At 47.1% G+C, this 26614-nt stretch overlaps 1 protein-coding gene across 1 annotated transcript in view; it reads left to right on the top strand.

The window, feature by feature from the left end:
- The first annotated feature begins 3377 nt into the window (after window positions 1-3377).
- HS6ST1 (heparan sulfate 6-O-sulfotransferase 1) overlaps window positions 3378-26614 on the top strand; it is a 274770-nt gene continuing 251533 nt past the window's right edge. Inside the window, exon 1 of the mRNA XM_077826223.1 lies at window positions 3378-4194. Coding sequence (XP_077682349.1) covers window positions 3677-4194 — 518 coding nt within the window. The 5' untranslated portion in view covers window positions 3378-3676. The remainder of the gene's footprint in view (window positions 4195-26614) is intronic.

The raw sequence follows: 26614 nt of genomic DNA on the forward strand, positions 1-26614 counted from the left end.
AAGTCAGCATGAATAGTTCTCTGAAAACATCCACTCAATGTGCAGCGGCACTGCGGCAGTCAAAAGTGAACAGAATGTTAGGAACTATTAGGAAAGGAATAGATAATAAGACAGAAAATAGCATAATGCCACTATATAAATTCATGGTACACCCACACCTTAAATACTGCATGCAGTTCTGGTTGCCCTGACTCAAAAAAGATGTATTAGAATTGGAAAAAGTACAGAGAAGGGCAACAAAAATTATTAGGGGAACAGAACAGCTTCCCTATGAGGAGAGATTTAAAAAAGTGTGAATGGTCAGCTTAGAAAAGAGACAACTCAGGGGCTTATGAGAGAGGTCTATAAAATCATGAATGGAGTGGAGAAAGTGAATAAGGATGTATTATTTATTGCTACACATAACACAAGCACCAGAGGTCACCCAATGAATAATAGGCAGCAGGTTTAGAACAAACATAAGGAAGTACTTCTTTATACAACATACAGTCAACCTCTGGAACTTGTTCATGAGGATGTTGTGAAGGCCAAAAGTATGATTGGGTTCAAACAAGAATCAGATAAGTTAATGGAAGATAGATCCATCAATGGCTATTAGCCAAGATGGTCAGGGGCACAACCTCATACTCTGGGTGTCCTTAAACCTCTGACTGCCAGAAGCTGGGACTGGATGACAGGAGTAAATCACTTGTTAATGGCCTTGTTCTATTCATTCCCTCTGAAGCATCTGGCCTAGTCCACTGTCAGAAGGCAGGACACTGGGCTAGATAGACCATTGGTCTGACCCATCATGGCTAGTCTTATGTTCTGATGCATTTCAGAAGTGTACAATAATTCCTTATACTTCCAGTATGTTAACCATTCTGCAATCCTTCTGGATGAAAGGTGATATAGTACAGAAAACACAAGATTTTCAACTATATCTCTGAATTTTCTTCTGTGGCTGGGTTTATGTTCTGTAAATTATATTTTAGTGTATTCTATCACAAAATAACATATGGTATGCTCACCACAAATAAAAATCAGTAATAGAATCTAATGGAACATCTCCACCTTTACAACTTTTCATGAATCTATCATAGCTAAACAAAAACTTTAAAATATTCTCTATCTTGGAGTTACCATCAAGTCATTAACAATAAATAACCCATGTAACTGGAATTAACACAACGGGCTATTTCTACTGGTTATAATCTTTTACAACCAGAGACAAACATCAATACCAAGAACTACTTTGTAGTTTTTATGATACAGCATATATTCCAACCACTTATATAAACCATCACATAAATGCCCATATTTCCAAATCAAAATATAAATTTCAGACCTTAAACTGAGTTTATGCTACATTTGCAGATGCTGCTAAACACTGCATATAACAATGACATCATTGTTTCTGGAGTTTCTAACATACATGAAAAGGGAAAAATCAGAAGCAGACTTTTAAAAGGAATTTATCAAACAAAATAAATGGCATAAACACAATATATGAAGCATTGGGGTGCTATAAAGATTTTATTGTTACTTGTTTGGGAAGAGCTACATAACTCACTGTGGCTCTGCAACTAGTGAGTAATGCAGTCATCTCAAAATCCAGCAGATTTATTGGTAATACTGTTCAGGCTAAGCTCTTGTCTCTCATTTTCTCCTTACTCCTTATAAATAGGACCCAGCTCTTTGCAAGATGTGACCTACATTTTATTTATTTACACTTTATATAAACTTGGTGGCTATTTTTGGTGGAGGAAAAGAACTAGTGACTCTTTGAAATTTAGTCATAACATAGTTAAATTAAATGATCAGTGGAAATGCATGAAAACATAGAGCATAGAAATAATTACAGAAAATAAAATATAATGAGGCATTTTCTGGTATCTGGGACTCTGCGTCGAGAATAACCTATTCCTAGGTTGGGTACTTACATGATTCCCATCACATTAGTATCTAAGTGTCTTACAATCTTCAATGTATTTATCCACACAACACCCCTGTGAGGTAAGGAAATGCTTTCATCCTCATTTTACAGATGGGAAACTGAGGCACAGATACTAACTGACCTGCCTGGGGTCATCCAGGAAGTCTGTGGCACAGGAGGTAATTAAACCTGGGTCTCCCAAGTGAACACCCTAACCACTAGACCCTCCATCCTCTGGTATGGGAAGGAACTCCTCAAGATTTTCAAGCAGTGTTTATTTTATTCACTTAGACCCTGTTTAAGGTGTTTAAGCATTTGCCTAGCTATAAACACAATCCTACTTTAGTCACTGAAGATTATTTGCTTATTGAGGAGTTTCCTGCATCTTCCTCTTGAGTATGCAGTGTTGATCACTGTCATATACAGAATAATGCACTAGGTGGGCTGTAATTGATCCAGCATAGCAATTCCTATGTTCCCTGACCATCTTTTAACCATGCTGGGAACTATTATGTTGTAACTGGATTCCCTGCCAGGGTTAATTTTGAGCAGGAGTCTTTGCTGATAACTTTGCAAAAGCATTGCAATTATAAATGCTTTTCTGTCGATACCACATCCACTGACTTTGCTTTTAGGCCAACCACCTCTTCCCTTTTTTAAAAAATTACAGGGCTCACAAATGAAAACATCTCCCCTCCCCCCCCATAAAGTTTATCACACATGCTTGCTCTTTCTTTCCCCCCCACAGACATCATAAGCCTTACTGAGACATCAGAATAAAGTCTGCGGCACCCAGTTGTGTGACATCAGAACAAGAGGCGTACAGCGTCCCCTGGGGAAGGAGCAGATCTATTCTGTTTTCATGCAAATACCCTTCGGTGCTAATAATTTTGCAGAGGTGCTGGGAGCCATTCAATCGAACTGTAATCCCTGTATATAATGGATCCACTTTAAGCCAGGGCAACCCTTTCCAGCAGCACCTGTGTAATTTTGTTTCAAAAAGGGAGGAGAAATATAGAAACTCAGCTGTGCCAAACCTCTCTCGTTGCAGGTGATATTCAAGGCTGCATGCAAAGGCTCTCCTCGGAGGGATGGTTGCATTGCAGAGTGTTTCCACGAGACCTTTACGGCCTCCCCCAAATTTCCCCTCCTGCCTTTGAAATCTCCCTTATTTAAATGGCCACAGCTTAGCAGCTCTACACCTTGGCAACCCGGTGGGGCGGGGGCAAAGGGGTCCGTCCTGCTGCTCCCTGAGGAGAACTGTAAAAGTCTGGGCGCCTGGAGAGCTCCACAAGCGGAGCCAGCGGGTGTGTGGGAAGTGGAAAGGGGGAGGGAGGAAAAAAGGCTGCGGGCGGGTGCTTGCAACCTGAGAGCTGAAAGGGCTGCGGGGCTTTGCTGTCTCTCTCTGCCTCGCGCTGCCGCTGTCGGCGCGAGCCTGCCGCGGAGAGCGGAGCGGAGCGAGCGGCGCCGGCGCTGTGCATGCTGGGCTCCGATCATGGTGGGCTCGCGCTAGAGGCAGGAAGGGCTCGAGCCAGTCCCCCCGTCCCCGGCAGCCGCGCGCCTCCCGGCCCGCGAGCCCTGGGGAGAGAAGACACCGACCGGGGAGGGGGCTGCTACCCGCCGGGCGCTCGCTCTGCCCCGCACCGCAGCGCCCCGGGACCGCTCGCCGGAGGAGGAGGAGGAAGGGGGGGCTTGCCCCAGGTGCCAGCCGCTGTGGGGGGACGGGACCGGACCGTGCCCACCCCCGGGAGATGGTGACACATGAGGCGCGCTGGCAGGAGCATGGTTGAAAGGACCAGCAAGTTCTTGCTGATCGTGGCCGGCTCGGTGTGCTTCATGCTCATCCTGTACCAGTACGTGGGGCCGGGGCTGAGCCTGGGGGCGCCCAGCGGCCGCGCCCCGGCCGAGGAGCTGGACCTCTTCCCCACGCCGGACCCGCACTATGTCAAGAAGTACTACTTCCCCGTGCGGGCGCTGGAGCGGGCGCTCGCCTTCGACATGAAGGGCGAGGACGTGATCGTCTTCCTGCACATCCAGAAGACGGGCGGCACCACCTTCGGCCGCCACCTGGTGCAGAACGTGCGGCTCGAGGTGCCCTGCGACTGCCGGCCCGGGCAGAAGAAGTGCACCTGCTACCGGCCCAACCGCCGGGAGACCTGGCTCTTCTCGCGCTTCTCCACCGGCTGGAGCTGCGGGCTGCACGCCGACTGGACCGAGCTCACCAGTTGCGTGCCCGGCGTGCTGGACAAGAGGGAGAGCGCCGCGCTTAAAGCCCCCAGGTGAGCGGCACCCCTAGCCTAGCCCAGCCCGAGGGCATGCCTTGCATCCCGAGCACGGGAAACCGCCCCCACCCCCGCACGCCTCACGGTGAGCACTGCACCCCCAGCCCGGGAACTCTCCTCTGCACACTCACGGTGAACGCTGTACTCCCCTCTGCACTCCCAGCCCAGCCCAGCCCAGCCCGAGGGCATGCCTTGCACCCCCACCCCGGGAACCCTGCACCCTCATGGTGTGCACTGCACTCACCTGCCCCCCCCCCCGGAAACTCTCCTCTGTACACTCACGGTGAACGCTGTACTCCCCTCTGCACTCCCAGCCCAGCCCGAGGGCATGCCTTGCACCCCCACCCCGGGAACCCTGCACCCTCATGGTGTGCACTGCACTCACCTGCCCCCCCCCCCCCGGAAACTCTCCTCTGTACACTCACGGTGAACGCTGTACTCCCCTCTGCACTCCCAGCCCAGCCCGAGGGCATGCCTTGCACCCCCACCCCGGGAACCCTGCACCCTCATGGTGTGCACTGCACTCACCTCCCCCCCCCCCCCCCGGAAACTCTCTGTACACTCACGGTGAACACTGTACTCGCCTCTGCACTCCCAGCCCAGCCGGAGGGCATGCCTTGCACCCCCACCACGGGAACCGTGCACCCTCATGGTGTGTACTGCACCCCCAGCCCGGGAACTCTCCTCTGCACACTCACGGTGAACACTGTACTCCCCTCTGCACTGCCAACCTAGTCTGTGGGCATGCCTTGCACCCCCACCACGGGAACCCCTCGCTGTACTCTCTGCACCCCAGTCCTGCCTGTGGACATGCACTACACTCGCCTAGACCCCCAGCCCGGGAACTCCCCTCTGCACCTTCACAGCATGCAGCTTATTTCCATCTGAATCTCTCTCTGCATCCCCAGCATAGGAATGCCCCCCCACACACACACTCATGGCATGCACTGCATCCCCCTTGGTATCTCTCTCTGCACCCCCAGCCTGGGAACCTCCTCAGCACACCCTTGACTTGCACTGTACTCCTCTCTGCATCCCAGCCTACAGCATGCACTGCACTCCTTTGCACCCCCAACACCCCCTCTTCACCTCCACAGCATTCACTGCACCCCTCTTGGCACCTCTCTCTTCATTTCCACTGCACTTCTCTGCACCCTGAGCCTGGGCACCTCCTCTGCACCCCCAAAGTGTGCACTGCACCTCCTGCCCAGGTATTCCCATGCATGCGCTGGACTCCTCTCTACCCCCAACCTGGGCACCCCTCACTGTACCCCCCTCTGCATGCTCACTCAGGGGCACTGTACTCTGCAGCACCAGCTACCTCCTCTGCACCTCCACAGTGTGCGTTTCACCCCCAGCCCAGGCTCCCCTTCTTGATGTGCTGCACCCCTCTCTCTACCCCCAGACCAGGCACTGTCTTTTGTACCCCCAGAGCATACACTTCACCTTCCTTGGCACCCCCAGCCCAGCCCATGGCATTCACTGCACTTCCCTATGCATATCTCCAGCCTACCCCACGGCATATGCTACTCCTGTCTGCATCCTCTGCTCACCCTACTGCGTACATGCCCCTGTCCTCTGCACCCCAGCCTGGCCACCCACCTCTGCACCCCACCGCAAGCATGCACTCTCCTCTGCACCCTCAACCCAGACGCCCCCTCTGCCACATCCATGGCATGCACTGCATCAGCTCTCTGCACCTCCAGCTCAGACCACCTGCCCTCTGTACCCCCACAGCATGCATCCATCTGCACCCACAGCCCTCACCATGACATAAACTGCACCTGCCCTCTGCACCCCTAGCCCAGGCACCCCCTCTGCCCACATTATTACAGGTACTGCACCTCTTCTTTGCACTCTAGCTCACCCTATTGCATTCATTGAACCTCCTCTCTGCACCCCCACATCCCATCTTGTGCACCCTCCACTCCTCAGTCCAGCCTTATCCTTGCCCTTGTAGCCTATATAGCTATCCTACTCTGTGTATCCCTAATCCTCCTATACCCCAGCTAAACCCGTACACCCTCAATCGCAGGCAAGAGAGACACAAGACCCCCAGTCCCCTGCACGCTTAACTCCCCTTCCTGCATGTATGCACACAATCACCCCCATATTCCACTTTGCATACCCCTACACCCACTCTATATCCCCCCTTCAGTTCCTATCCTTTTCCTTGCACAGTGAGTGGTGCTTCAAAAGCCTTAGCTGAAAACAGTACATTTCTCCTGCAAACCTCAACCTACATCCCCTTTATCTCTCTGTCTTCCACTTGGACAGGAGAGAGAGCATCACCCCAAAATCCCAGGCAAGACAACTCACTCAAAATTTCATTCTTACACACACCCGATCCGACCCCCAGCCCCTCTCACACGGACACCAAATCCTATTGCATTCCTGTCCTCTTATATCCTTCATTCCACTGCCCCAGTCATAACTTGCTCTCAAGATAATAATTTATAATAATCTATGTAAATTTAAATTGGCTTGTTTAAAGGCATCTCCAATTGTTCTTATTCCTGCTTCCCTAATTTAACGTATTTTTATGTCTTTGAGTCTGAGAGGTCTGGTAGTTTTTTTAGCTGATCCCTATCATTGGAAATACCATGCACAATCTCTTTAGTGAATGTAAATCACTGTTGTTGTTATTACTATCGCTTGTATAATTTTTTCCGTAAGTTTAATTCTCAGAGCTATGCAACATTTTATGCAATCATTTGTTAATGCCATGTGCTGTATATATGTCTTTAATAGCATACGTAATAATCCCTTTAGTGAACGGCAGCCTTAGAGCAAGTCTATGTTTTAGCATTGCTGTTCTTCTTTCTTCTGCATTTTAAACCATTTTAGTCGGTCTTGTCCTCGGAGGAGTATGCAGTTATTAGTGTATTCTTTATTGCCTCTGTTATGATTACTGCTCCTTTCAACGGATCTCAGTCAGTTTCAGTGTTAGTCATCCTAATACTATACTTGAGTCACTGTCATGCTGGCTGACCTGGGAACGGCAAACCAGGGCATGTAGGCAGGGGGATAGAGTCCTCTCAGGTTTTCCTTGTGATCTTTTATTTTTAAGGCACTTGTAAACATTTATAAACAAAATACCCTTCACCTGTCCTGTTGCTGATGTGGTTTAGTGAAGTGCTGAAATGAAAACTGCTCAAAGTTCAAATCTGGTAAAAACCTGGTCTGTGAACCCTGGCACCCAGTTAGCAAACTGGTAACTTGCCATAAAGACAGATTTATGGATCGATCCAGACACCCATCTGCTCAGGAGCCTCTGTTGTACTTAAACCTACTCTATCTTCAGTATTTAATCCTACTCTCCTTGCTTTTTCATACAGTTAATACAGAACAGCATAATGCTGTTGTAATGAAGCTCCAGATTGTGAACATATAGTAAGGGTCCTATTACATGGTTGCTCAGTTACCTTTAACCTTAAAGGCTTAATAATTAGTTCTTACTGAAGATGTTCCACTTTGGAGAATGGATTCTGTGGAAGAATCCTCAGTGTATTTTGTAGGCACTTCAGAAGCAGCTATTAAGTATTGCACCTTTTCAATAATTTTTGAATGAGGTTGTTTTCTCTCTAGTATTTGTTTTTTAAGATTTAGGGCATTTGACGCTTTTTAAACTATCCTTATTCAAAATATATCGAAAAAATGATCTCGTCCCCCAGTGTATCCAGGAGTGGATTTATCATGAAACAAACCGTGTAGTGTCATGGGACCCCCAATGACAGGGGGCCCGCCAAAATGCAGGACAAATCTCACCTGACAACCTGCCCCTGAGTCCCTGGCCTGCGCAAAGCAGAGCTCAGGCAGGCTGCCTGCATGCTGTGGCTGGTGGCCCCACGCTGCTCCTGGAAGTGGCCGGGTGCTGGCATGTTTCTGTGCACCCCTGGCGGGGTGGGGGGAGGCGACTCTGTGCGCTGCTCCTGCCCCCGGCAGTGCATGGAGACCTGATGCCCCTCTCCCCCCAAGGGGTGTGCAGAGATGTGCCTGCAGCAGGGCTAAGGTGGCTCCTTGCCTGCTATGCCTCCCTTCCTCCCTCCCTCCACGCCATTCCTGGAAGCAGCTGGCGTGTCCCTGCTGCCCCTGGGGAGGGGGTGTTTCTCCATGAGCTGCCCTCGCCATGAGTGCCGACTACACAGCTCCCATTGGCTGGGAACTGTGGACAATGGGAGCTCTGGGGGCAGTGCCTGCAGTCAGCGGTGCATGGAGACCCCTTGCGCCCCCTGCGTAGGAGCCGCTGCCAGAGGGGGGGATGTGCTGGTCGCTTTGGGAGCCACGCCACCCAAGGTAAATGCTGCTTCCCTCTCACACACAGCCCCCTGCTCCAGCCCAGCACCCAAACTCCCTCTCAGAGCCCCGACCCCTACACCCACTCCCACACCCCAACCCACTGCCCCAATCAAGGTACCTTACTTTATTTTCATTTACTTCCCATTACTTATAGGAGGAGGATGAAGAAAAAAAGAATGTTCTTTTTCTGGCTGGGTCCTGAGGGCCCCCCACTGCAACCCCCCCCCTCCCGAAAATGAAGCTGCGCACAGGACCCCACTAACTCTAAATCCACTGTTGAGTGTATCCTAATACTAGTTTTGCTCAGTGCTGTGGTCTCTTTGTTTCTGTTACCCCACAGATTAGGTTGGATTAGGACTTGATTTTCAGAAATGTTGGGGCTATGATGTGGAGGTTTAGGTAATCTGATTATAGTAATCTTGGTTTGTTTACACACACTGTGCTTGGTCTTTCATTAATTTTGAACCGCGGATGATTTTGGTACAATAAACAGCTACCAGTTGACTTTGTAATATTGTCCTAGCACAGTGCTCTATTGTAATGAAGTACAGTTCATTGTGTTCGTAAGGCATCTTCACAAAAAGATAACATTTCTCTGGCTTGTAATGAAATCAGGATTCATAAATGAGAGATGTTTGTTTAAAATCCGTGATGTAGTGAATTTCATTTGTTCAGATGAAATAGTATACCTTCTTGCATTATTTCCAGTACACTAGCAATCATATCACTTCATTTCTCTGCTCTGAATAATGTATCTTGGCCATCAAACCAGTAGCTTGTTTTTTATGCAACCTGTGCTTTCGAGAGAGGCTAGTGTTGAAATAGGATTTGACTACGAAATTCTCACTTGAACAAGCTCAAGACAGAACCATCTGGGTCTGCTTGAACGCAGTAAGACTTCAGAATTTTAAAGTTACTTTTATAGCTCTTCTGCAGTGCAGACATGAAATTCACCTTTCAGAACATTCAGTTCCTTCCTTTATATTCAGTATGTACAGTGACAGGGCCAGATTAATGTAGGGGCTTTAGGGGCTGCAGCCCGGGGCCTCAAGCTAAGAGGGGGCCCTGCAGGCTGGATGCGGCCCACTGCTTCTTTCCATCCGGCCCGCGGCAAATCTCCATGCTGCGGGCCAGACACCGGTCCCCGAGCATCCCAACCCCCTGTCCCATCCCTGTCTCCACCCCAGAGCCCACCTCTCCAGCTGGAGCCGCACCCTCTCCTACACCCCAGTCCTAAGCCCACTCGAAACCCCCCAGGGGACCCACAAAATCTAGGAGCCCCCAGGCCCACTGGAGAGTTAATCTGGGCCTGTACAGTGAAGTTTGACAACGTTGCTCTTTCCAGCTATTGCATCAGTGTTAGAAGACTGCAAAAGCGATGTTTGTTGCGCAAAACACAACAGCTACCATCTGATTAAAAATCTGTCTAACATTGTGCCTTCCAGTAGTCCTGGAAAGCTTGAAGGTCATTCAGAAATGCCCACATGTACAAATCATGAGCTAAAAGCTGTTAACTTTGAAAGGAATGCAGCTTTATCACTGCGTAGTGCCCTATTGCACTACATTCCATAACCTAGGCATGGTACATAAATTTACAATGCACTTGGCTCTTTTTATTGTTCTGCTGCTCTGAGCTGGCCTTAACGATGGGGAGTGCTAGAATGTCCAAAGACTGCAAATTCCTGGGTTTTTGTTTTGTTTGGTTTGGTGTTTTTTTTTTTTTTTTTTTGCATTGATATGGTAAATAAGAGACCGACATTTTTAGCTCCAGCGGGTCAGCGCACTTAAAGTTTATGCTGTTTTGTTGTCTTTGAGTGATTGTTTGCCATGCTTTGTATATAAAAGACACTTGTATGTCTTTTGGGCAAGCATTTCTTGAAGTAAATGTTTTGTTCACATGCAGTAAAAGGAATAGATTGACGACTTCTGTGCTTGTAACATTTGGAACTAAAGTGAGCTCCATTGTGAACCAAAAGTGTACATTATCTGCAATCTTCCATTTGTCTCAAGTTAAGCATCTAAAATTGAGATGCCCAAAACCTTGAGTTGCTTTTTTAAAATCTTCACACCATTATGTTTTGCATCAACTCAATTCTTTAGCCTAATTGTCACTATTAATAGAATGTGCAAAGTAAGCCAGTCTTACTTTGGCTTTCTCCACTCAGGACTTGATCTAAATCAGTAGTTTTCAACCTGTGGTCTGCGGACCGCTGGGGGTCTACAGACTATGTGGAAGATTTCCAAAGGGGTTCGCACCTCCATTTGAAATTATTTTAGGGTCTGCAAATGGGGGGAAAAAAAGGTTGAATACCACTGATCTAAAACCCTTGAAGTGAATGGAAAGATTCTTGGATGAGCCCCTAATGCAGTGGTGCCCAAACTTCTTCTGTCACACCCCCCTTACCAGTAATGGAATCTGTCTGTGTCTTCCCCTCCCCCCCCATTACTGCACAGTTGGCTCAGCAGAGGAGCTGGGGGGCAAAGCTGGGTTATGGGGCAATGGCGGAGCTGGCCTGTGGGTGGAGAGGGAATGATGGCAGAGCTGGGCGAGTAGCAGAGCAGGGGATGGAGCTGTGTTGGGGCAGAGTGGAGCTGGGTGACATTCTGTCCCCACTCCTTTTGGGGGCTGACCTGCCCTCCTGCCCCCATGTGCCCTGCCAGATGTTCCTCTGTGCCCCCCTTGGGAGGCGTGTCCCACAGTTTTGGGGACCACTGCCCTAATGGCACTGTGGTGTTTCACTCTGCCTGCTGCACCTATCACCCTCTGTGCCAAGGACTGTGAAGAGTTAGAAGTTCTCAAGACCTTCTTGTAGGGCACTTCACATATGAGCCTGTTGCCTCCCCTTTTTAATTGTGTTCTGTGGGAACAATAAGGACATAAATAAATTTAAGCTAAGGGAGATCCATTCCCTTATTCTCCCCACATCTCCTCACTGAAAACAATCTTTATAGCTATCCCTACTGGTTCATTCTTCTTTGTTTCAAAACAAGAGCATGTAAACTGGTTATTTTCCTGAAGATTCATTGTTCACATGGAGATGGTTTATAAGGCATGTAACAGCTTTAAATATCCGTTCGGCTCAAACTTCTAGTTGCTTTAGGATAGGCTGCATATTTGGCAGAACACTGGAACTGTGTTGCTCTCCACCCCCATTTAATTTCTGTTTCAAGCACTGTGTAGATTGCTTCTTTTATTTTCTTTTTTTTTAATGAGCCTCCTCAAGAGGCTAACTTAATCTTGGCTTTGTGTATGCGTTTATATGCGAGTCTGTCACAGAAGTTCACCTGCTGAGCTTTTAATCTACATTTCACACTATGCTCAAGAAATTGACAGGAACTTTTTTTTGTGATCACAAATACAAAAAAAGAAAACCCCTCCCCACCCTCATCTGGATTTGAATTCTTTACAAACAATAAAATACCATATATGAACATTAAAATGCAAAATCCCAGATGTCTGTTGTAGGTTTTCGGTAACACCCATAGTTAAGCAAATCCATTTGCCTGGATTCTGGAGTCTCTCGGGCAAGCTGTTTACAGTGTTTGTTTTGTGCAGGTTTTTATTTTATTTTATTAAAAGAAACAATTCACAGAGCCCAGCCATATGGAGGGTTTTTGCCAGTTTGATTTTTCTGAAGTGTGAACTTTCGCAGTTTCATATTGGATGTGTGTATGCAGAGAGCTAGGGCCATTGTTCACAAGTCAGCTACACCAGTGTGGCTCTGGAATAATTCTGCTGAAAGCAGTTGAATGGTAACAGGGTAAAACTATTTGAAAGTGAGAGGAGAGAAAGGCCTTTGGAATGTGGGAAACTGAATTCCTTTGCCGCCCAGGTGTGTTACAGCCAGTTGGCCAGATATGGAACCCCCTGCGTGTTGCATCCAGTTGCCCTGATTTCTGCAGCCAAGAGTAGGGTGACCACATGTCTTGTTTTGGCAGGAACAGTCCCCTTTTTAAGCCCTGTCCTAGCCATCCTGACTTTTTGGCAAAACTGGGCATTTGTCCCGTTTGCTCTTGCCGACTTGATCAGTTGGCAAGAGCAAATGGGACAAATGCCCACTTTTGTCAGAAAAGTGGGGTGTGGAGGAATGTGCAGGGGGGGTGAGCGGAGATGGTAGCCCTGCACAGGGCGGGAAATAGGGTTGGTGGGGGAGGCAGCGTTCCAGCCTGTGGGGGGATGGTACAGGGTTCCAGCAACCGGGCAACGGTCTTGCGTGTGGTGGTGGAGCTTGGGCAAGTGACTGGGGGTGTCCCATTTTCCCTTTGGGAAATATGGTCACCCTAGCCAAGACAGATGGATCTTAAATGGTCCGTTCTCCACAGCTGAGACTGTTTTAGTTTGGCGGATTGTAAATCATTGAATTAGGTTAGTCATTGAGGTCAAGGTTTTGGCTAATTAAAAAAACAAAAACAAAACTGCTGTCCGAGAATTAAGGTGTTCTGTTCACCTGAGTCACCTAGGGCCCTTCTAATGTCATATATCAGGCAATCACAAATCTTTTAACATGAAAAAGAGGACATTTCAGAGCTAAAGACTTTTGCTAAAAGATTTTAAAATTTGAATCTTGTTGACTGCTCAGTGGTGTGTATTACATGTTGAAAAGTAATGCAAATGTAAAGAGACAGACTCCTTTAAAAATGTAATTGTTCCTGTATAGCGGACCCTATGTTACTTATAATTGTCACACCACAAGTGCATGCAAAATTTCCAAAACTAATCACTTTCATTCCACAGAGAGCCCTAGGTAGGACATCCTGGTCTACAGAGTGTAATGTCATATTGGAATGTCCCTGACTGGGAGTGGGTAGACCTAAGGAAAGTGGAGTGACAAATCCTGCAATATATACTACCACCGAAAATGATGCACGCATACCTATTGCAAGCTAGCGCGGCCCTGATCTATACTAGCTTCGGATCTGTCTATGCACGCTTGTGGGGGGGATCTGTGACTAAGAAGCTTTGCAGTGGCTTTATGTTAACCTTTATTAAACAAAGTGCATGAGCGCCAAAGTGACTAAGGCCTGATAAAGCAGCTGTGCGCTTACCTGGCATGACCGATTGGGCATGTTTGCTGTGTATTCCGAGGAGTCTCTCCCTGAAGGGGAGGAATGAAGGATTTTTGTTTCATTGGTAATTACCTTCGTTCTTCTCTTTAGGAAAGCACTGCGGGAGGAATCTCCCCTTGTAACCTAGAGGTTCCTGTGACTCTCTTTTTGAGCAATCCAGTCACCCCCACCCCAAACTAAGGAGAGACTGGACACCTTTTCCTGTGAAACTTCCACTGACTTGCAGGAGTGGGCTCTTGCAGGCTCTGTACAAGTGCACTGGAGACAGCTTAAAGCCTTTGCTGGCACACATACATCGTAATGCAGGATTTCTGCGATTCGCTCTGGAAGGATGTTTGTAGCCGAACAAAGCTGAGTGGAGACCCAGTCTTCTAAAAGAACATAGTTTTGTGTTGTGTCTGCGAGTGTGACTTATCGCTTTGATCACTTTGCTTTCTGTGATATCCCCATCTGCTGACCACTTGCCCTATCTGAACCTTGTTTATGGCTGCTGCCGCACATGGTCATGGATGATTGCTTGTTAATCTGTTTCTAATACATTTGTTCACAACTGTGACTAGGTTTGTGATATTAGAGAGACAAGGTGGGGGAGGTAATGTCTTTTATTGGACCAGCTTCTGTTGGTGAGAGAGACAACCTTTTGAGCTTACACAGAGGTTTGAGATAGATGTTAGTCAATAGTTGTGTGGTTGTGGTATGACAGCTATTTTGGCCTGGAAGCAGTTCGACTATACAGCTGTGGTTTGATGAATAAACAAGAAATAGCTGGTTCAAGTTCAGGTAGGCTTATATGATTGGTTTAGTGCAGTGGTTTTCAAACTTTTTTCTGGAGACCCAGTTGAAGAAAATTGTTGATGCCCATGACCCAACGGGAGCTGGGGATGAGGGGTTTGGCATGTGGGAGGGGCTCAGGGCTGGGACAGAGGGTTGGGGTGGGGCCGGTGATGAGGGATTCGGGGTGCAGGAGGGGGCTCTGGGTTGGGGAGGGCTCAGTGCTGGGGCAGCGAGTCGGGTTGTGGGAGGCAGTCAGGGCTCTGGACTGGGGGTGCAGGCTCTGGGGTGGAGCTGGGGATGGGGTTCAGGAGCGGGTTTCTGGCTAGTGGGAGTGCGGAGCCGGTGCTCGGGGCGGGGGCAGTGTGCGGAGCCCCGTGACTCCACGCCGAGGAGCTGGACCTGCTGCTGGCCGCTTCCAGGGCACAATGCCGTGTCAGAGCAGGTAGGGACTAGTCTGCCTTAGCCAGGCATCACCACCCAAAGGACTTTTAACAGCCCGGCTGGCAGTGCTGACCAGAGCTGCCACGACCCAGTGCCTTACATTCTGCGACCTGGTACTGGGTTGCAACCTGCAGTTTGAAAACCACTGGTTTACTGTGTCCTATCCATTTGTGTTTGGTGTGTTTGCCTGCCCGCTACCCATTTTGCTATTGGATTACCTTTAATGGGGACTATGGTGCTTGTGGAGTGGCATCATAAGGCCGTTGGCTCCAGTAGCTTGCAGAATCAGTGTTGTTTGTCTCTTCTTCCGTTTTCCCATGGGCGGTTACTTGTTTCAAAGTACTAATAATATTATCATATGCATGGCAAAAATTGTAGTTGAATGTTCTAGGAGTAAACAGAATGTCTATAGGGTGTGTGTGGTTACTTCAAAAAGCCAAATGGCATATTCCTCTTGCCCCAAACTTTGCGTTTCCATAAAGTTGAGCCCTGGTTGCATTTAAGTTCCTTAGAAATATTAGGATTGCGGGAGGGGGACTTTCCTTGGTTAATTTAGAATTGTTCTTCATGCAGCAAGGCTACTTGTCATGTTCTCCACTGTTAATAGTCGCAGTGGGTATAGCTGTTGAGTCAGGATTCTTTAGTGGAATTTTGCTTGGGGTTGGGATGGAAGGAAATGATACTGATGTTTCTGATTCCATAGAAAAGTGGGGGGAGGGGGAAGGAGGTTACAGAAGTGAAAGAATCCATTGCAGATTCTGTTGGCTCTGAGACCATGGCTGTCTGTAACGGCTTTTTTGTTTTGTTTTCCTTCATTCCTAATGGACTTAGAACTATTGATTGATCAGTGGACTTTCTGATTAGTGCAATTCTAAGGTGACACAGACCCTGTAATTGCATTTTCATTGCTTTTTGTGCATTTCTACCCTCCTGCTATCCCGTCAGTACAGAAATTGGATTCTATACAGAGTGCTCTCTATCCCTGTGCATAATCCTTAGGGAATTATTGCCATCAAGAGACCAGGACCTAAATCAGTCTATTCTGCAGCACTTCAGGTTTCGGGTGTGAATTGATGCTGCACTTGGTCTGGTTATGATATCGCCAAAGGAGGGAGCACTCAGCAGCTCCTAGTCCTTGTCGTTTGTCTCCTAACAATCTAGTCTCTGCTGAAAAATAAACAACCTATGTTAAGAAATGGTGGTGCACACTAAACATGAATTTTAAAAAATCCACCCTTAATGGGGTTTGGTTGTGATTATTTGTGTTATATGCTGCACATAAGGGCATAATTTAAGGGGTAGGGCCTGAGGTTGTGTTCTGTATGCTGTCCTGCTGCTGGGAACTTCTGATTAGAGGTATGAGACAGGCAGCCTTTCTAGCCCTTGCCCTAAAAAGAGGTTAGAGGGCTTCTGTCTCACACCTCTAGCCCTAACGTGAAGTCATTGATCATAGCAATTGTGTAGTGCTTTCACTATACACAAGGCACCACAAAGGTTGATGAGCATTATCCTACAGAGGGTCAGACAGCTGCTGGTGTTAATCTGAAATAAGTCTTGAATGGGAACTGTCTGGCACCTCTAACCTAAATCTCAAGATTATATTTTTCATATATATTCCCTACCTGCACACCCATTCTGTTGCCTCCAGAATCGGCTGATGTGCCTTTATACAGATGATTTCTTAAATGCATCTGAACATATTTTTCCTGCTGCTTTGTCCTCTACCCTTGGTTAATGATAAACCTGTCATAATACTCATCTACCTTTTTATAGAGGAAATATTTGGCAATTTCCTGCCATTTTAAACAAGAACTTGGTGATTTGCAATTAACTTTTTTGTGGTCTGATGCTACATTTTGTTGCATAACTCTTCTCCAGCTTATTAACTGGAAAGTCTTTGATTACACTTCATCACAGAGTACGGCATTAGCATTTCTTTTGCTGCACTGTGACTTATTAAAAAACCCTGTCATATTTTGGGTTAGATTTTACTAAAACTTTTTGGGCCTTGTTTGTGTTTTTGTTTTTATAGTCTTTTCAGGAAAATTAGTAATGCTAATCTTGAAGTATTAACTAAAACTTCTAAACTCTTCTGCCAATAAAATACAGTATGGTCTCCATTTTCAAAAGTGACTAGTGATCTTTGGATGCCTAACTTGAGACCCCTTTTGAGGGCCTGACTTTCAGAAAGTGCTGAACACCCTCCCTTTTGGAAATTGACTTTCTCAAGTTAGGCACTCAGAATCATTAATTACTCTTGTTAATTTAAGGCTTATAGCTCTAACATTATTAGGAGTAAACAGGTATAAGACAGGTGACTCCAGTAAAATCCTCAAAACGATTTGTTGCAAGTTTCCTTGTAAAACCTGCAAGATTCTTTTTTTAAGTCTGTGTTCCATTGTGTCTGTTCTCGTTCTCTCTCTCTCTCGAGTTATTTTTGTGTTTTTCTCCTCAGGCCTCTTGGGAGGTGGGGGTAGGTGGACCCAAACAAATACTAAAAAAAAGTCAATCCAACTTTTAATGTTTAAACTAGAAGCTCTTGCTGTGTGACCCTCTCACCTTCAGTAAAGATTTCAGTTAGGGTAACAACAACCCTGTACTGCAAATATTCGAAAAAAAATCAGTGCTCCCTGGGACAGACGACAGCAGTAGCTTGCTGACTCATCAGTTCACTGAGATCCTTTGCTTTACTTGTGGAGACGCTGGAAGAATTAGGAGCACAAGGATCATAAACTGTAATCATAATGGGTAAACCATCTCTCCTGTTAACATGCTTTAAACTGGAAAAGACGGGATTACTCTTGTGCTACTTTTTTTTCATCTCCCTTAACTAGGTCTCTCCAAAGCAAAGAGACAGATGTAACTCATGTTGTTGCACAAGAGGCAAAAATGAATAGATTTATGCTGTCTACTTTGGCTTAATCAAGTACAGTAGAGTCTACTTAAATGAAAATCTATGTAAAGGAAAATACTCCACACTCAAGGCCCCATACCAAAGCACATACACAAATGCAAAGAAGCCCTTTCAGAGCAGATGGCCTTTGTGTAGGTCTTTGAAACCTCTCCTTTCTCACTCCATCCAAACAATAATGACTCTACTACACTGAGTGCACATCACTGGGCATGTGGTTGACTTTAGGATATTTAGGGTGGTGTCAGCTAGTTCTTTGCAGTATCCCCAGAATGAGCTACCTCAGGCTTGTCTACACTGAAGATTTGCCCCGATTTCATTGGAGTTTGTACTGATTTCAGCCAGTTACGACCAGCTACTAGTATAGGTTTAAAAATATACTTTTTTTCCTACTGTAGACATGGCCTAAGGCAGTTTCTGCACTAAGTTTTTTTTGCCACAAAATCCAAACTCTTGCTACCACCAGTTCAACCCCGCCAGTGGCAGCAATGGTGGAGCACGAGTTCAAGTGGTGTTTGCAACGGAGGTGGGGCGAGGAGCTGCTGGAGGTTAAACAGTCATGTTGTTTGACTGGCTCAGAGTCGATGTATCTGGTGGGGCAATTACAATGCCAGCAGCCCCGTGGCTATAACAGGGCTCTTGCTGGACTAGCATTGTTGAATCAGTGGTAGGGATGGTAATACCCTCTCTGATCCAGATTTCACCCCTGGCACTCTGTGGAGACCGTTCTCACCAAAGCATCTAAAGATTCATTCCTGGCCATACCTCTGAATCAGTCCTCCATCCTCATCATTCTCCAAGCTGTCAGCTGCATTTGACACTGGGGACCATGCTTTCCTTCTTCTTACCTTGTCCATCCCTGGCTTTTGTGACTCAGCCCTCTTCTGGTTTTCTTCCTGCCTTTCCAACTGCTCCTTCAGCATGTTCATCCCCCCCACCCCCAGCTTTCTTCGGGGGGGGCGGGGTTCCCCTCAGGGCTCTGTCTGTCGTTCCCTTTTCTTCTCCCTCTGCACTTTGTCTCTGGGTAATCATCTCTCTAAATACAAATTCAACAACCATACCTATGCTGGCAAATCACAGATCTACCTCTCTTCTTCAGATCTGTCTTCTTCAGTCCAAACTAAATTCTCAGCCTATCACTCTGACATCTCCTCATGGTTGTCCAGCCATCAGTTGTAGCTCAACATGGCCAAAACAGAGCTCCTAATGTTTCCCCTCAAACCTCTTCCCCACCTCCTTCTCAATCACTGTGGACGACACCAGCATCCTGCCTGTCACTCAGGTCCATAACCTGGACATTACCTTCCTTTAATGCTGAGTTCTTTCTAGGGTCTTACATGCAGGCTGTGTCTAAGTCTTGCCAGTTCTTTCTGTATAACATCTCTATGAGCTTCCTGAGACCTTGTCTTTCCTTTCCATCCACAGAGCTAAAACTCTTGTCCAGGCTTTCGTTCTCTTGTGTCTCAGTTACTGCAACATCCTCTTCTCTGGCCTTGACAAATGCAGTCTTGCTCTCCTCATGTCCGTGCAGAATGCTGCTGCAAAGATAGTTTTTCTTAGCTTATTGTTTTGACCCCATCACCCTCTCTTTGCATTCTTCCACTGGCTCCCATTCTCTGTTGCATTAAACAATAAGCAACTAGTCTTCAATTTCAAGGTCCTTCATGACCAAACCTAACCCTGCCTGTCACTCATAAATTATTAAGGTATCAACTTCCACCTCTGGTCTGCCAACAAGGCCAACTTCTATCACCCACTGATTTCAAAATTTAACAAGCACCAACATACTTTGTCCCAGGCTTCTACTTATGTATGGGAGAAGCTTCCCTTAAACATCTGCAAAGCTACTTCATTGTCCTTCATCTCCCTCCTTAAAACTTGTCTTTGCTGTGATGCCTAAAAAACTATCTGATGACGGTTAGGCTGCTGGTGCACTGAGATCTCTGCCTATCATGTTGACCAGTAGTGTCTCGTTGTTTCCTTATCCTCTCCCATCTGTATCCATCTAGGTCTCTTGTCCTGTACTTAGCTTGTAAGTGCCTTAGGGCAGGGATCCTCTTTTTATCCTGCTCCATGACTAGGGCTCTTCTGTAATAAAAATGATTGATAGTAATGGTGGAAATGTTTGGCAAAAAAGCTTAATATAGGTAAAATAAGTAACTTGACTCAGCCTTCAGAAAGAGTCAGTGTCAGAGCTGGGATTGGAATACAGAAATCCTGCTCTCTGCCCAATGCTTAGTCCACTAGAGTAGGCTACCTCTTCTGTTTGCTGAGCTGCCTGCCTCCAGCTCCTCATTGCAATGGTCTGGGCCAGATTCAAACTAGTCACCTAGAGGTGAAAATTTCTACAACTCATTACGGGTACTAAGCACCTGAACTGTTCAGCCCCCCTCTAGGGGCTTGCGCAACAAATGCGTGTTTGAGAGAGTTCTTGGGAAATATTGTGCCACAAGATTCTGCAATGAGCCGTGTTGGATTGTAAATCCTTTATCCCTTCTCAAGGAAATCAGGTGCCTTGTTAATTTGGGTTAATCCGGGCAACAAACAGCCAGAAGCAATTTGTGATTTGTCCTCTTAGCCAAGTGAGAGGCGACCCAGGTGATTACCTCTCTCCCCCACCTCTTTTGCCCATTGAGTTTTCATGTGAATTGTTTCTAAAAACTGCCAGACAAGCAGCCGGGGCGGGGGGGGGTGGGGTCTGACATGCTATAGGTGACTAAACAAGGGGTATGATGGGAAGACAGCAGTGCCAACTTTCCCCATCCTAACTCCGTGTTGGGTTGGTCTTGGAAGGGGTCGCCTTATCCCAGTATTGTCAACCCAAAGTGATCAAAAGTCATGAGGTCAGAACCCATGGCATTTAAAAAATAAAAACAACCCCAGATCTATTTAGTTGTCATCTGTGTTTTAAGCTTTTGAGGTGCATGTTTTCAAGATTTGCTCCACTATCATGAGGGCTAGAATCTTTTTTCCCCTTTTAAACGAAAGCTGATTTTTCTCATGTAATCACCCAACCCAGGAGCTGGGGTTTTAAGAAGCCCACCAAACATGGTGGGACTTGTGAGTTTAAAAAAAATAAAACCATGTGTTGTAATCCACTTGGTGCTGACTGTGGGGATGGAGTTTTGTGTGTGGTAGGTAGCTCTTCACCTGAGACAGTCAAACTAATAACTGCTGGGCTTTTAAAAACAAAATCTACAATGGATTTCTAGTCATGGGCTAAACCTAGCTTGTGATCCTGTGTCATAACATGTGGTGTGGCCTTCATCATAAAGGGAAAGGCAGGAGGAATTTTAATATGAAGCCGGGACAGAGCTTAACTGCTGTTTGTTCCAAGTGGAGCTTTTGAAAATGGGGACAGGAAAGGAGTGATTTGATCCGTCTGTTGTTTGGAGGACAGCGCATATGTGCGCACGTACATGCATCTCGGATTGGGTTATAAACACTATCGTTAGCTTTTTGCCAAGTTGCTGAAAGAGAATGTGAGTACCAACTTCCCGGGGAGCCTGCTTCTCTCCCTATCTCCTTAACAATCACTTAAGCTAATAATGAAGGCTTGCATAAGTGTAAGTTTCTGTCGTCTTATTAGGGGAAAAAGGAGTATTTTGAATGTGTTAGCTAATACGTGTTGTAATCCTGTTCATAAGGCAAGTTATGGCTTTAACACGTTAGCTCCCTTGACCCGCTAACCCATGTTAAAACCGTACACTAGGCTTTTGACACCTGCTCACATGTATTTTACCATGTTAGTCTACACCTTTTTTCCTAATGTAGACATGGCCTGAGTTTCTTACCCTGAACATAGCAAAACTTGAGCTTTTCACAGTTTCCTTTCCTTGGGAGTTCTGTAGCTCAGGATTTGCCTTTGAGGCCTTGCCTATTTACTATTTAAAGGTTGGTATTATAGAAGGGGTGGGCAAACTTTGGGCCAAGGGCCACATCTGGGTATGGAAATTGTATGGTGGGCCATGAAGGCTCACGAAATTGGGGTAGGGGTGAAGACTCTGTCTGGGGGTGTGGGCTCTGGGATGGGGCTAGAAATTAGGAGTTCAGGGTGCAATAGGGGGCTCCAGGCTGGGGCAGAGGGTTGGGGTGTGGGATGGTGGTGGTTTGAGGGCTCTAGCTGGAGATGCGGACTCTGGGGTTGAGGGATTTGGGGTGTAGGAGGGTGCTCCAGGCTGGGACCTAGGGGTTTGGAGGGCAGGAGGGGGATCAGGGCTGGGTCAGGGTGGTTGGGGCATTGGGGGGGGGGGGGGCGCGAGGGCGAGGGCTCTGGCTGGGGGTGCAGGCTCTGGGGTGGGGCCAATAATGAGGAGTTCAGGGTGCGGGAGGGTGCTGTGGGCTGGGATTGAGGGATTTGGAGGGTGGGAGTGGAATGAGGGCTGGGGCAGGGGGTTGGGGCTCAGGGGTGCTGGCTGCGGGCGGCGCTTACCTCAAGCAGCTCCTGGAAGCAGCAGCATGTCCCCCCTCCAGGTCCTATGCGGGGGCACGGCCTGGTGGCTCTCCGTGCTGCCCCGTCCACAGGTGCTGCCCCTACAGCTCCCGTTGCCCACGGTTCCTAGCCAATGGGAGCTGCTAGGGCGGCACTTGGGGCAGGGTACAAAGCCCCCTGGCTGCTCCTAAACGTAAGAGCCAGAGCGGGGACATGCTGCTGCTTCCAGGAGCTGTGTGGAGCAGCCGTCGATCCTGCTCCCCGACTGGAGCGCGGGAGGGGGCAGCAAGCCCCAGGCTCCACTCCCCAGCAGGAACTCAAGGGCCGGATGGGGCCCGCGGGCCATACTTTGCCCATCCCTGTGTTACAGTGTAACACATTGGAACTAACATGTTTGAAAAGTCTTTAGTATGGACTAGGTAGTTTAATGTTTAGACTTTAACTTGACCCAGCTTAACATGTGTCAAAGGCAGGGTGTCTTATCTGCATTTGACTTCTAAAACGTGTTAGCTGACATGCGAACAACATACTTCTGAATCCGAGTTTACGCAGAATGAGCCGAAGGTGTAAACCACAAATGCTTTAACATTGCTAGTGAAGACGTGTCCTATATCTACACTTGAAATGCTACAGCGGCACAGTTGCACCACTGTAATAGCATAGACACTGCCCTTGCTGTAGTTAATATATATCCCTGAGAAGAAGTAGCTAAGTCGACTGAAGAATTCTTCTGGCAGCCTGGTGCTGTCTGCACTGGGGATGAGGTCAGTGTAGTTAAGCTGATGAAAATTTTCAGCACAGACCCATCCTGGTGATGCTGGCTTTGAGTATTGTGGCAGGGTCAGCTTCTACAGCTCCCTTCTGGACAGCTCTCTCATAGAGTGCTGACCCTCTGGACTTTGTCCATGGAAGCCCAGTTCCTACCCATGCCACTGACCTGGAGTCAGAGGGACTGTCAAACCTGTGCTAAATAGCTGGATGTTAAATGGCAGCTGCTGGCAGGATAAGGGCCTCTGGGGAGGAAGAGCAGCTGTCCTGCATGAGTCTCTGAGGTCTGGTGTGTAAAGCAACCCTCTCTATGCCTGGCAGGTCTCACAGCTCAGCATAAATATTCCACCTCTCTCTCTGACCAAGAGTACATGGTTCAGTGCACCTCTCCCTGTTTCTATCCCATGACCTTCTATAGAGCCCAACCAGCAGGTGCGTAGAATATCTATGGATTTCTGGGGTTGCAGAAGTTCTATTGCTGCCCTCATTGGCTACATGAGAGAGGTGAACACAAAATCCTGTTAACCAGTGGTCTGTTCTGACTTGCTCATGCAGGTTCCTAGGGTGCTGTATTTGAGTGTGGTGAGGCAGGGTTCAGGTTATGTGCACAGCCAGCTCTTGTGTTCTTAAAACAATGCCAGGTAATATGTGAGTGGGTGCTTGTTTAGTGCAAATTTTATAAGCTGTCTGAACTGCCGTTCTGTGGAGTGCAGGGACTGCTTTGGGCCTCGGGGGCACAGCACACCCCAAAGAGAGGGAGCAGTAGGGGCCTCAGTCTCCTATGTACCAGGCAGCATGGACTTTGAATGGCACAGCCCTTCTCTTGTGTGGCTGGAAGGTGTGGAGAGGGGCAGAGCTACAGCCCTGTTTCATTTTCCCCCCCCTTTTCAATGCACCAAGGGAAGGTGTCATGCACCCCAAGAGTGCAGGCAGTACAGATGTGACACGCCTGTGCGTCAGCTGTGCAGAGCTCTTGTGTGCATCCCACCTGAGGGCTTCTTGCAGTCTAACCTTAAATAATATGAGTAGAATTCTCTTTGATTGCATCATCTGTAAGATGTATTGTCTCAGAGCTCCTGCAGATGTGTTGCCTGCACAGTTGGGACAAAACTTTTCTGACTCTATTGACAGTGTGTGAGCCACAGATTTCAAAGCAGATACTTAGTGCACATGTGTGTGCGCTGTACGTCACGTGTGTATACAGTTTGCCATATATTTTTCATATAATAATCCTCATGCCACTGTGATGTAGGATAGGTTTCAGAGTAGCAGCCGTGTTAGTCTGTATTCACAAACAGAAAAGGAGTACTTGTGGTACCTTAGAGACTAACAAATTTATTTGAGCATAAGCTTTTGTGAGCTACAGCTCCCAATCCAGTGCTCCATCTGCTAGATTATGCTTTATCCCCAAACTAATTTGGGTGGTGAGGGGGAGGGCAGGACTGTACCTTAGGGAGCAACAAGCTGTCCTGTATTGCCTCTGGCTCTGTCATGTGGGTGAGCGTTGAATGGGCCCCATAGTGAGGGGACTGGGAGAAGAATCAATCTGATACTATAAATAGTTTTCCCAAATCAGTTTTCCAAGTATCCTCAAACAAATGTGGAATTAAATCCCTTGCTGCAAGCTGCTGTCCACTGTGACACCATTTCTATTTGGAAATGATCTCCCCACACTCCCCCTGCCCCAGCTTTCCAGTGTGAGTGTTTCCTGATAGGAGTCATTCTCCAATGAAGTGACCTGTAGCTCATGAAAGCTTATGCTCAAATAAATTTGTTAGTCTCTAAGGTGTCACAAGTACTCCTGTTCTGTTGATGTAGGATAGTAAGTATTCTTTTTATAGATAAGGAAACCAAGGCAGAGGTTCAACAATTTGCATGAGGTCACAGAGGGGGCGATGTGTGATTAGAAATCAGGTCTGCTTGGCTCCCAGTCCAGTGCCCCATCTGCTAGATTATGCTTCATCCCCAAACTAATTTGGTGGTGAGGGGGAGGGCAGGACAGTACCTTAGGGAGCAACAAGGTGTCCTGTATTGCCTCTGGCTCTGTCATGTGGGTGAGCGTTGAATGGGCCCCATAGTGAGGGGACTGGGAGAAGAATCAATCTGATACTATAAATACTTTTCCCAAATCAGTTTTCCAAGTATTCTCTAACAAATGTGGAAGTAAATCCCTTGCTGCATGCTGCTGTCCACTGTGACACCATTTCTATTTGGAAATGATCTCCCCACACTCCCCCCACCCTGGCTTTCCAGTGTGAGTGTTTCCTGATAGGAGTCATTCTCCTTATTGTCCTCTTGCTGCTGGTACAGGAGGGGTTGACACTTGTGGTGTAGTTGGGCAGTAATGACATCATAAATCACAATAGAAAAGAATACAGCTGTAATTTATAAAACTCTAGCACCTTTCTGAATGATGAATAGTTCCTCCCTTCTACTGCAGAATGCTGTGTTTTGGATAGTAGTTGGCTGTGAAGAAAGAGTGTCTGTTGTCAGTGTAACACTTCAATAGAAACCTTTATAGACTTTGAAGGATGGAATCCTTAAACATTACGGAGTTGTAAGTGAGACGCTTGCTCCTCCAAACATTTCAGGCAGCTTGGATCTCCTCACCCTCGTGGGGTGTTTCCTGGCTCTGTAGACTATTAGGGATTGTCGTGAGAGGTCTCTCTTTTGGCTGAGTGTCTGGGTAGTCCTAAATCTGCAAGTGAGTGCTGATGGAAGCAGGGGGAAAAGGGACTACTGGGCTGTGCGTATTGATTTTGGGATTTGGTGGACTATTGCCTACCCAGTGCTGACAGTAACAGGACCCGAGAGAGCCTCTTTTCTGTGGAAGTCAGTGGAGCTACTCAGGTACTGAGCTATCCAAGTATCTGAGGACATTTGACCTTTTCGCTATATTTAAAATGTTGCTCACTGGGCTAGCCTCATAAGCATTGCCTCATTTTCATGAAGGTCCTGTAGGTGTTTTGTGCTAATATTTAAACTGTTTAAGGACACAGTTTGATGCATTACATCCAAACAGATTTCCATACCATTGTTAGTAATAGCACCTGGATTATTTTGAAATTGACTTTACGTGGTCCCTTTAAAGCACAAGTACCCTCACATAAAAGTTACATGTTTCATAACAACTAAGGGATTCCAAAGATATCTTCTGTTAAATCTTCATGAGCATCAGGATCTGTTGCATAGATTCTGCAGAGAAGCGTTTGTATAAACAAACACCTCTTCAATTCCTAGAGGAAAGGGAAACTTCTCTAAGTGATATGGTCTCTGTGATGCCACTGGACAGGTGATATGGGTGGGAGGGGGAAGGAGAGAGCATTAATCTCCCATGCGTTGGAGTGCAAACAACCCTACTTTGAAACAAACCCAGCAGCTGGGTTTCAGCAGTGTCTCCAAGTTCAAATCCCGGTGGATTTCTGCAGATAAAGATACAGACTTGCTGCTCAAGGAGATGCTCTGCATTTCAGCAAGTGTTTAAAAGAAGTCAGTTCAGAACAGGAGCTGGTTACTCTAGTTAACTCTGGTTATTGGCCTTCCCCCACCCCTTCCCATTTATAACCCTCTTAAATGTGTGACTAACAGCAAAAGCTGAAACTACAGTGCAAGGAAGTACAGTATTTTACACCCTGGCGGATGATGCAAGTCAAAACAAAGGCTTAGTTGTTTTGGCTCCACTTTAATGCCATAAAAGCTCGCTTGCTTCGAAGCCATCCTTTTAA

This window comes from Eretmochelys imbricata, chromosome 9 (assembly GCF_965152235.1).
Source record: "Eretmochelys imbricata isolate rEreImb1 chromosome 9, rEreImb1.hap1, whole genome shotgun sequence".
Classification (NCBI taxonomy): Eukaryota; Metazoa; Chordata; order Testudines; family Cheloniidae; genus Eretmochelys; species Eretmochelys imbricata.